At 39.7% G+C, this 12,751-nt stretch overlaps 1 protein-coding gene across 1 annotated transcript in view; it reads right to left on the minus strand.

The window, feature by feature from the left end:
- Positions 1 to 12,751, minus strand: part of KHDRBS2 (KH RNA binding domain containing, signal transduction associated 2) — a 368,904-nt gene that overhangs the window by 286,904 nt on the left and 69,249 nt on the right. Inside the window, exon 2 of the mRNA XM_015815904.1 lies at positions 2,167 to 2,294. Within this exon, the coding sequence (XP_015671390.1) occupies positions 2,167 to 2,294 (128 nt within the window). The remainder of the gene's footprint in view (positions 1 to 2,166; positions 2,295 to 12,751) is intronic.

Below are 12,751 nucleotides of genomic sequence, written 5' to 3' on the forward strand. Positions count from 1 at the left end.
GGGGGGTAGGTCATTCCAGAGGGCAGAAGCTGCCACAGAGAAGGCTCTCCCCCTGGGGGTCGCCAGCTGGCATTGACTGGCCGACGGCACCCTAAGGAGGCCCTCTCTGTGGGAGCGGACTGGTCGAAGGGAGGTATTTGGTAGGAGGCGGTCTTGCAAATACCTAGGTCCATTGCCATGGAGCGCTTTAAAGGTTGTTACTAACACCTTGAAGCGCACCCGGAAGGCCACAGGAAGCCAGTGCAGCTCGTGCAGGAGAGGTGTTACATGGGAGTATCTAGAGGCCCCCAAAATCCCCCGCGCGGCCACATTCTGAACTAGCTGGAGCCTCCAGGTGCACCTCAAGGGGAGCCCCATGTAGAGAGCGTTGCAATAGTCCAGGCGGGAAACAACGAGGGCTGGAATGACTGTGCGTAGAGTGTCACGATCCAGAAAGGGGCGCAACTGGCGTATCAGGCGAGCCTGATGAAAAGCCCCCCTGGCCACGGCCGTCACATGATCGTCTAAAGACAGCTGAGCATCCAGGAGGATGCCCAGGTTGCGGGCCCTCTCCGCGGGGGCTAATGACTCGCCCCTGATAGCCAGAGATGGAACCAACTGGCTATGTCGTGACGCCGGAAACCACAGCCACTCGGTCTTGGATGGGTTGAGTCAAAGCCTGTTCCTCCCCATCCAGACTCGCACAGCCTCCAGGCACCAGGACATCACTTCTGCGGCATCGTTGGGGTGGTCCAGGGTGGAGATGTACAGCTGGGTGTCATCTGCGTACTGATGAAACTCCACCCCGAAACCACGGATGATCTCACCCAGTGGCTTCATATAAATGTTGAACAGGAGAGGCGAGAGGACCAACCCCTGTGGTACCCCACAAGTGAGGCACCTCGAGGTCGACCTCTGCCCCCCTGCCAACACAAATTGCGACCGGTCCGAGAGATAGGAGGAGAACCACCGTAAAACGGTGCCTCCCAACCCCAACCCCCCTAACCGGTGCAACAAGATACCATGGTCGATGGTATCAAAAGCCACTGAGAGGTCTAGCAGGACCAGGATAGAGGAACAGCCTCTATCCCGAGCCCTCCAGAGATCATCAACCAATGCGACCAATGCCGTTTCCGTGCTGTGCCCAGGCCGGAAGCCAGACTGGCGCGAGTCTAGATAGACAGTTTCTTCCAGGTGCTGAGGGAGCTGTCATGCCACCACACTCTCAACAACCTTCGCAAGAAAGCGAAGGTTGGAGACAGGACGGTAGTTGGCCAAAACAGCTGTTGCTTCAGCTAGAATTCAGAAATATATGAAATGTTCAGATCAATCAAAACTCTGCCAACTAACATTCCCATTATTGTAATTCTGGCTGCCACAGTTAGAGGATTGGAAATCTTAGGTCCCTGAAAGGTTTAAAAACTCCAGTCCCAAACATCTAAAAGTACAAAAACCACATCATAACACTCCACATTAAAATGGCAAAATTGCACACTGCTATCAAGGGGTAAATGACTTAGCAGACATCCTTCACCTAACATATTCTGCATTCATGACAAATGGGACTGACTCCTCCTCCAGTTTATTGGAAATTAAAAGAACTCTGCATGAAAGGACGTCTGCTATTCTTACAAAGTGGTGCGAATGAAACCGATGCTAAGATACCCCATGGATTTGAATCAGGTTGGATGCTGGCTTTTAGGAGATTAGTTTGGTCATTTATTTATCTACTCTTGACCTTCAGGTTCTGTAAGTTTTGTAAGCCACCTGAGTCACCTATGTGTGACCTGGATAGCTATATAAATTTGTTTAATAAATAAGAAAATAAATCTGAGGTAGAAGCTTTGTTCATCAGCTGTTGCCTGATCCTTTAAATGAGTTGTTACAAATATGAAATTTGAGATAGTCTTTATGCATAGATAGTCTTTATGCATGAGATAGTCTTTATGCATGATATAGTCTTTATGCATACCCACAGTTCCCTATGTTCATCCCCATCCAACATGTTTTCTCCAAAACCCAGTTTGAAAAAAAAAGATCACCCATTTAATTCAAAACAACTAAGAGGAGCAAAAACATTTCAATTCTTGATGAAGCATTTAGAGCATGATATCAGTTTATAACAATAACTATAACCACTTATCAAGAAAATACAATATATCATATATTATGAGGTTATTACAATACCTTTGGATATTGTTTGACGGGAATCAATACTCTTTCTGACAGCTTTATATTTTTATTGCTGATGACATCAAGATATTTTTTCTCTTCATCCTCCTTTTTCTCATCAGAACTCTGGAACTTTTCAATTTCTGGAAAGAGTGAACAGGAACGGACCTATAGTTACATTGCTGTTATTAGCAATAGCAATAGCACTTAGACTTATATACTGCCTCACAGTACTTTACAGCCCTCTCTAAGCAGTTTTACAGAGTCAGCCTATTGCCCCCAACAATCTGGGTCCTCATTTTACCGACCTTGGAAGGATGGAAGGCTGAGTCAACCTTGAGCTGGTGAGACTTGAATTGCCGAACTGCTGTCAGCCAGCAGTCAGCAGAAGTACCCTGCATTATTGCATTCTAACCACTACACCACAATGACTCATATTGCTGAATACAGTCTTTCTCTTCCTTCCTTCCTTCCTTCCTTCTCACATTACTCTAGAAAGAGTCTGCAGTAATACATACATATACATACATACACACATACACACATAAATGCATATATACTTGCACACCTGTCATTTTAGTAGAATCAAGAATCATTTTAGTAGAATCAAGAATAGCTTATTTTGAATGTGTAGTTACCACCAGGCTTGTTTTTCTAAAAACTGAAAAATAAGTAAAATGGGTCCACACTGGGAGTCTTATTACAAGGTTGAGGAATCTATCAACTATGATCCCATTTTAGATTGGTTCTTGTTGCAAAATGTCATTCCCCCAAATCCATTTATTTCAATAGACTCATTAGCAACTTTAGGGAATATATACAAGGTCTATATCAGACATGTCAAACTCATGAGGTCACGTGACGTCGCACAATGTATTGGAGCTTTTTCGCCATTGCCGGTAATGGGGTGGTACACGATGACGTGTACGGCCCACGGGCCGGCAGTTTGACACCCCTAGTCTATATAGTCCCCAAATCAATCCTCTCTGCAGATGTTTCTATGATTGAGACTCAAGTCTGAGATCAAGATGTTTCCAATTCAGGTTTCTGATATAGTGGTAAAGTATCTGAAAAGTTCCTCTAAAAGAAGGAGATACAGATTAAAATGTCTACTTAGTCCTAAAGATCATTGCTTTATTGGAAGTTAATTATTATCTCTCAGTGTGATCGATCTAATAGGATTGTTATGAGGATCATAGTTTGAAGACCCCTGATTTAGTCAATCTTGGCTGATCTAGAAAGATGATCAAGTATTTAAAGGGGGGAGGAAGCATCTAGGGCAGGGGTCTTCAAACTTGGCCCTTTTATGACTTGTGGACTTCAACTCCCAGAATTCCTCAGCCAGCATGCCAAGTTTGAAGACCCCTGATCTAGGGACTCCAGGGCTGTAGGAAAGATTGGGAAAATCCCAATTCACATGATGGAAGAAATCAATGGCAAACAAGAAAATCAGTATATATAAATGAACATTAAATCAACTTGGAAACAGCATAACATTATCTATAAATTTGTGTTATTTAATATCTAACAGATATTTATTTCCCAAGAACATATAATACCAGAATAACAGAGTTGGAAGAGACATAGAGGTCTTCTAGTCCAACCCCCTGCTCAAGCAGGAGACCCTATACCAGCGGTAGGCAACCTTGGCTCTTTTATGACTCATGGACTTCAACTCCCAGAATTCCGGGAGTTGAAGTCCACGAGTCATAAAAGAGCCAAGGTTGCCTACCCCTGCCCTACCATTCCAGACAAATGACTGTCCAGTCTCTTCTTAAAAACTGCCAGTGATGCACAATGTCTGAAGGCAAGAGTTGAAGAGGACCTAAGAGACCATCAGGTCTAACTTCCTAAAGACTGCAAGATTCACTACACCATCTGGAAGAGGTGACTATCCAGTGTCTGCTGGAAAACCTCTAGCTAAGAGGAAAAATATCAATCCAAGCAGTCATCTATTCCACAGACTTACAATACAGAGAAATGGTAACTCTTTTTGCCTTTTTTCTAAAATGGTAACTCTTTTTGCCTTTTTAGTCAGAAACCAGTCATCTGTCATGCAATAAGTTCCTGGTAGCATCTTTAAGAGTTGGTGGGGAAGGTCAAGCGCCCAAAGGTAATAAAGAATGGGAGATGTATATGATCTCTAGCCACGGTCTGTATTGAAGGTTTTGCATGCTTTTCCTGTAATTTAATGTTTTCTAAATTGGATCAATAAGATGAAATAGAGGGGGCCCTCCTAGGAAAACAAATATGATTTATTTATGAGGAGAAGATGTAAGTGGACGAGGCTTTGATTCCACTTATGGAGCTCTATTAAGAGCACTGAAAATTGTCAGGGGATTCCCTATCTGAGGAAAGGAAATACTACTCATTATCAATGGGACCTTCAATTATCATTTACCTTGTTTCAGGTAGTAGGTAACCACTAACTCTGTGTAAAGCTTTGCTCTGAAGCTGTGAATGAACGGCCCCCTCAGATCAATGCAGGAGGGAAACAAGGCAAGCAAAGCAGAGGTCTCATTTCGGGAGAAACCTGAGCAGAGCAGAACAGAGATTGATAGAAGAAGAGGGAGACAGGAACCTTCTTCCACAATAATGGCTGAAGTGCTTCCCAGCAGGATTGTTTTAGCATACACTATATGCCTGCTGGATGCAGCCTAGGGTGGCAGGCTGAAAAGATTTAGTTGCTTTAGAAAATGTTTACAGTAAACCACACCCAAGAAACTGGGACTGTTGTGGAGGGCCAAACCAATAGGGCTGTGAAGATGCGTGGGCATGCATGCATGCACAAATAGATAGTCCTTGACTTATAACTATTCATTTGGTGACCATTTAAAGTTACAACAGCACTGAAGAAAGTGACTTATGACTGTTTTTCACACTTATGATCGTTGCAGCCTCCCCATGGTCACATGATCAGAATTCAGACACTTGGCAACTGGTTCATATTTATGACGATTGCAGTGTCCCGGGATCAAGTGATCACGTTTTGCAACCTTCTGACTAGCAAAGGTAACAACCGTGTTACTAACAACTGCAGTGATTCACTTAACAACTATGGCCAGAAAGGCATAGCAAAACTCACTTAACAACTATCTCGCTTAGCAATGGAAATTTTGGGCTCAGTTGTGATCATAAGTCGAGGACTACTTGTATAGATAGCAAGCCAGCCAGGAATTTCCTTCATACATAATGAAGGTTGTCTGGACTGGATAGTTTAGAAGGGTCAACGTCACAACTGAGATCTCCCTCATATTTCAGTTCTTTCAGTCTGGATGGCTCAAAGGAATCCCAAACTGCCTTTCCTTGAAGCGCTTCAGTCAGTGCTGACCCCTATCAGGGGGCCTCCTCAGTTTAGCAAAGCAAATTGTGTTGTCTCCATAGCATGAAACAATTTGCTGATTGAAATCTGTCTTGCGTTGTGTAACCTCATAACAACTTGGTAGCCATGGGCCAAGTTCAATGAGTTGAGAACCAAGAGGCACTAAATGGCTTCCAACCTTTTTCCTTCTTGACTTTCTTGTGGTCAACTAAGAAAACTGAAAGGAAACTCTAGGTTTGGCATTTGCTTGAATAAAGGTTGGTTCTCTGCACTGGGACCAAGCAAGCTCATCTTCAAGCAAAATTGAGTTCACCTCTCCTTTGGATCTCCCAACTGCCCATCAACTGGGTGGAACAAGAAAGGACAGCAGAAACAGCTCATTTGTAACCCATTTTGAATGTCCAGTGGAATGATTGAACAGGCTGAAGGATAATAAGCATACAACATGACATTAGCTTACTTCTCTTCTATCTCATTTTTAAAAAGCCATTCTACAGTATTTAAAGATGAATTAAAAGATGTATTAAAAATGTCCAACAGAATCTGTAGATGCAATCAATTCACAAGAGTTGTTGTAAAGTATATTTATTCATCTCAGTTTTCAGCTTCAAAGGCTATGGTAACAGCTTGCAAATATGACGCTGGGACTCTACATACAAATGTGCTGGTCTTACTGCTGTCTTAAACTTGACCCTCCTCAAGGAGTAAAATTGTTTGCCCTTCAAGGGCCTTGTGAACTTTCTTTATCTCAGCCCTAGCTGCTGAATTTGCAGAGGGAGAGGGGTGGCATAAAGATTAAGTAAGTAAGTGAGTAAGTAAGTATCCAGATGATACAACTTCCCCTTTAAGCTATTCCCTGCAAACTGAATGAACCTTCAGCAGGGAACTTTCTGGAACAGCTGAAAAGCCACTTTAAAAGAAGTCATAAGAAGGTTACATAGAACAATGGAAATTTAATGCACACCTCTGTGTATGGATAAGTGAGAAATTCTTCCTCCCTACTTTGCTGAGTTCTTGGAAATTCTGGGAGAGCTTTTCATCTATCTCCAAGGGATGGCTTCTAGAAACTTTCAGAGTTTGATTTGTATCTTGTTCACTTACAAATACAACTTGGTTGTTCCTGCAGCAGGAGCAAGCTGACACATCAAGGCTTCTAATGTTGAAGCCGTATGCATCTCTGCAAAGCAAGAGCTACACAAATATAGGTAGTCCTCAGGTTATGATGGTAATTGAGATCCAAATCGCTGTTACTAAGCAATGTGGTCATAAAGCACAGAATCACATGAGTGCATCACTTAGCAATGAGAGTCCCAATTGTGAGAAATTGTGTCACGAGGTCAGTGGTGGGATTCAGCCGGTTTGCACCACTTCAGCAGAACCAGTAGCTAATTTTTTTGTTGGCCAGGCCCAGAATGGACTTCCGGAAGTGGCATCCACACAGAGAACTGGTTGTTCACATATTTTAATCCCACCACTGCATGAGGTTCTTGAGGGACAGCCTGCATGTCATTGTCAGCCATTCAGTCGTGTCCAACCCTCAATCACTCTATGGATCAGCACTCTCCATGACCCTCTGTCTCACACTGTCTCCTTCATATCCTTAATGATGATTAAATGAGGAATGTGCAGGCTATGTGTCAAGGACCTCATGTAACCACAGCTTCTGACTCCCTGTTGGCTTCCCCACTGACTTTGCTTGTGAGATGTCAGCAGGGAATACTGGAAATCACAGACACATGACCATGGCTTGCTGCAATGTCGTAATTGCAAACCAAGTGCTCAGATTGTAATCATAGGCTGCACTGATACTATGACAACTGAAACTGTGAGGACTGATCTTGTCCCTCTCATTCAGTTCTGTTGCAAGTTTGGGCAATCACTGAATGAGTGGTTGTAACCTAAAGATCACCTGTATACATATACACATGCATGCACAAGTCTTCGAGAAAACTTGTCTGGGGTCTGGCAGAGTGACTCTACTATGCTAACAAAAAATTTTCTATATATGTTTAATGCAAAGATAGATGGAACCAGAGAAGAAATGAAGCATCAAGGACCATTGTCACTGCTCCCCCTTTCTTAAATGCCTTAGCAAATTTGATCATGTTTTTAGGGAAAGGAAGTATTTCTTCTTTTTAAAGAATTACTTAATGGTTGTCATGCCAAGACATTGACGTTAATTATACTCCACTAAACTTGACATTTGTTACAAAACTCATGTCACAAATATCATTTTTTTTTATTAAAAATAATCACTCCTATCAGAAATATACTTTGCTACATTTTGAGGCACGTCAAAACATATCAAATAACACACTCCCTTCCCATCAGCCTCTTCAATCTACCATAAAATAGAATAAACTTTCCCAGACTGTCAGCAGTTAGTTCTCTGTCAGAATAGCAATGTTAATAATTACATTGTTCCTCTCTGGGCAGTATTGATAGTAATAATTTAGTTATGAAGAAAAAGGGTATTATTGAAATATTATATATATATTATAATATAATAAATTATATACCTGTGTTTTCCCCAAAATAAGACCGGGTCTTATACTAATTTTTGCTCCAAAAGACGCATTAGGGATTATTTTCTGGTTAGGGCTTATATTCAGGGAAATACAGTACTAAATGTGTCCATCTGGCTGACAATCTTAACTGGGGCTCATTTTTGGGGTGGGTCTTATATTACAAGCATCCTGAAAAATCATGCTAGGGCTTATTTCCTGATTGGCTCTTATTTTGGGGGAAACACGGTATATAATTTATTGAGTATTCATTATTGATGATACAACTTCATCCTCAAACTGAATTTGTGAATTATATAGCCTTGATCTTACATAATCAGCTAATAAACTATGTTCATAATAATGCATATTTTGAAATAGATAGTGGGCAGAATAAGTACAATATAGTATTTATTTATTTGTTTATTTATATCCTGTTTTATTATAGTGACTGTACATCTTTATCTTGATGTTCCCAATGAAGTACAATATGTGAATGTGAATCTTTTCAACTTCTTTGCTAGGGGAGTCATTAAGCTGGTTTACTTGTCTCCACTAAGGTAACCTGATCTTCTGTGAAATGGATAATGACTCTCTCCTGTTGTCTGTGTTGAGAGAAAATTTAATGGCCAGTCTGATCTCATTCTCTATGTGGAATGGATGGGGGAACCATTGCTCTCTTCCTTATCCTTTCCTCCAATATTAAAAATCATGCTTGGGCATGCCTAGTTCTCCTTCTTCAAAACTACCCTGAGAATTTCAAAGACCGCATGACTCCAAGCTTGAAATCATAGATCCAGATAGCCAGGAGAAACCTCCACGGTATATTTTCACTGCCTTCATAAGGCTACCCAGTGCAATGAAAATCAGAGACAGTTGTTTAATCCTTAGCTTCCTTGCAAATTGTTCCATTAATCACATGTCCTGAAATGCAGGTCTATAATTATTTAAGATAGTCGGACTAAAGTTACAACATGACCTACTCAGTAATATAAGGCTTCTGTGTAAATACTTATTTACCTTTACATGCATAGTGATAGATGTGGGCACTGAACTGTGACAATTGAAGCTTGCATCCCAGAAAAGCCTACTTCATCCACGATTTAAGTCAGTTTAAATGCTTATATAGCAACAGGTGATTATACTTCTTTGTTTTCAGGGAGAAAGCTACTTAAATTATCTTGACAGACTTGAACATTGGGCGCTATCTAACAAAACGAAATTCAATGGGGAAAAAGGTAAGGTTCTACATTTAGGCAAGAAAAAGCAAATGCACAGGTACAGTATAGATGGTACATTGCTCAATAGTAGTAACTATGAGAGGGGTCTTGGAGTCCTAGTGGACAATCACTTAAATATGAGCCAGCAGTGTGCTGCAACTGCCAAAAAAGCCAATACAGTGCTAGGCTGCATTAACAGAGGGATAGAATCAAGATAACGTGAAGTGTTAATACCACTTTATAATGCCTTGGTAAGGCCACACTTGGAATACTGCATCCAGTTTTGGTCACCATGATATAAAAAAGATGTTGAGACTCTAGAAAGAGTACAGAGAAGAGCAACAAAGATGATTAGGGGACTGGAGGCTAAAACATATAAGGAACGGTTGCTGGAATTGGGTATGTCTAGTTTAATGAAGAGAAGGACATGGGGTGACACAGAGAAGAGGGAGTCAAGCTATTCTCCAAAGCACCTGAAGGCAGGACAAGAAGTAATGGATAGAAAGTAACCAAAGAGAGAAGCAACCTAGAACTAAGGAGAAATTTTCTGACAGTTAGAACAATTAATCAGTGGAACAACCTGCCTCCAGAAGTTGTGAATGCTCCAACACTGGAAGTTTTTAAGAAGAGACTGGACAACCATTTGTCTGAAATGCAGGGTGTTGGACTGGAAGACCTCCAAGGTCCCTTCCAAATCATCATCATCATCATCATCATCATCATCGTTATTATTGTCGTCATCATCATCGTCATCGTCGTCGTCATCATCATCATCATCATCATCATCATCATCATCATCATCATCATCATCATCATCATCTATTACACAAAAAACCTATAGGAAGAAAATCCTTATACAGATACATGGACACTTTGTCCCTAAATAGTTTACTAATGATCTGAAATTCTGAGGCTAATCATGGGATGTAAAGTTTGGTTGGAAATGAAGGGCCTCTGATTCTACTATTGGAATATCTGAAGACTATGTGATTATTCTGTTAACAAGTAGACATGCAATGTACATTAGCAAGGATGATATAATATATATAATTCCTCTTGATAAAATCTCTGTTCACTGGTTTATTTACCTATTGGAATAGTGCATGTTTTGAAAGTCTTTGGGTTGAAATGCTTTTGTAGAGAGTCACAGAGATGACCTCAGAGAGGCTAGAAAAGAAGACAGTTGGAAGAACATGGGCTAAGCCTGGGAACCAGAGAAAGACACAAAAAGAGACTTGGACTTTTTTTTATTATTACAGTATGTAAAGAAGGCTTTCAAGATTCTGTTACTGCAGCCTATACAAGTAAAGCATAAATGCAATCAAACATCATCTGCTTCCTGATCTCATCACCATTGAAGGATGGACAGCTTTAGACCTTCTGCAAACAAAATTTGTAATGGTACATTAGAAAGATCTTGCTGCAACAATGATTGTATAAGAGGCTGTTTAGCCTTGCAGAAGGAATGTGGGCATAGCAAACATCTCAAAAAGAACCCTCCCTAGTTTCTTGGGCTGAAAGGCTGCATGGGAGAAATATACTTTCATACTTGCAAGATTCTGTTAATGCAATCTTACAATCAATGAGGCCTAATTCTTCTGGGCTGCTTCTAGCCAGGATCATCTTGAAAAGGCTGGCAGAAGCAAAAGTGTAATATCTCTCAGCTATTTGTTAATGCAGTCCAACTTTTTTAGGTCTCTCTGAAAAGAGTTGTCACTGCCTGATCTTCTCATTAAAGTTAATGGGACCCCTTCCTTTTCAAAGCTTCCATGGAAACCTGGAAAAAGTCAAGCTGCTTTAATGAATAGCGGAGAAGTTCTACAGTTGCATGAGATCCAAAGCATTTCTTCCAAATCCTTTTGGAATTGTGCACATCTTTATTATGTTATGGTGCAGATGAATTCTTTATACTGTGACACAGTAACTTTTTCATTTACAAAAGCAACCAGAAGCATGAGAAACAAGATATTCAAATCCAATCAAAAAAGATTAACTATGCTGGAAATTGATGAGAAGGAATTTTAGGTTTGTCACAATGTTTTTAAAAACACAATTGCAGAAATCAGGTCATCCCATTTGACTATGGTAATTTAAGGCCGTAAAATGGGGCAGAATTTCATTTAACAACAGTCTTGCTTATCAATGGAAATTTTGGGCTCAATTGTGGTCATAAGTCGAGGACTATCTGTACATGAAGATAAATCTAATTAACTATATTATAGAAAACATGAATCTAAAGAAACACTATTCCCTGCTGAAGGTAGGATATATATGGTACCATTCTCACGGTGTCATGGTTCATAAACCAACACAGAGTTTCAGTTATGAGCCCAAGTAACAATAGAAAAAAAAATGTATCATGGATGGAGGAAAAATCACAAAATTAAGTTCAGATGATGAAAACACTGCTATGAACGGGGGAGGAGGAGGTTTCATTCAGTTACATTTGAACATAAGCTTACAGAATTCACACTTTTTACACATTTGATGGGCAACCAAAAATGATGTGATATTTTGATAGGCATATTTTCCGAATTTCACAATGCAATTTTCCAGTTTAAGAATATGTACAAAAAAAGAGAATGTACACCTGAAAAATGAATATAATAGCAAAAATAAATATACAAAAACCCATTGAAGGAAGAAAAGTCATTTGCAGACATTCATACATAAAGAGAAATGGACTAAAATGTGTTATATTCTCCAACTGATGCCAAAATTGGATGAAATACATTTTGACTCAAATAATGAGAAACTAAGACAAATCAAAATGACAGATAGAAATGGAGAGAAACTGATATGAAAGTGCCTTGGAGCAGGTAGTTGATACAGAAATAGGACCAAATAAAATAAAGAATAGAAAAAAAGAAAGAAATTTAAACTGACATATAGGAGTATCCTTGCAATCTACATACTTCTGTATTCCGTTTGTATATCCAAACCATGGTAGAGCCTTGTAAAACATGTGGACAGTTCAAATCAGTAGTCTATATACAATACATCTGGTAATAGCATGGCTGTATAGAATAATTTATTAAGTTGCTTGTTATATACCATCAACATGCATCATATATTATTTTTACTACATGGAGTGGAGAATGGGGAAAAAATTGAAACATTGTGTTTGAGGAACAAACATGGAAGCAAATGATCAAGACAAGTATATTCTTAAACCAAATTAGCTTCCTAATAGAAATAAGAAGCCAGTAAAACTGCAAAACTAAAATTACCGTTCTGGGCTGCAAAAGTAGATGACAGCAAAGAGACAAAAATAATTATTTTTCTCATCTCCCGTCTATTAAACGTATAGATATGCAGTGCAAAAAAAGTGAATATATCTGAGGAGGATTACATTTAATAATAATAATAATAATAATAATAATAATAATAATAATAATAATAATAATAATAATAATAATAATAATAATAATAATAATAATAATAATAATAATAATAATAATAATAATAATAATAATAATAAAGTTGGAAGAGACCTTGGAGGTCATCGAGTCCAACCCCCTGCTCAGGCAGGAACCCTACACCATTTCAGACAA

Source organism: Protobothrops mucrosquamatus, unplaced genomic scaffold, assembly GCF_001527695.2.
Source record: "Protobothrops mucrosquamatus isolate PMUCROS unplaced genomic scaffold, P.Mucros_1.0 scaffold384, whole genome shotgun sequence".
Lineage (NCBI taxonomy): Eukaryota > Metazoa > Chordata > Lepidosauria > Squamata > Viperidae > Protobothrops > Protobothrops mucrosquamatus.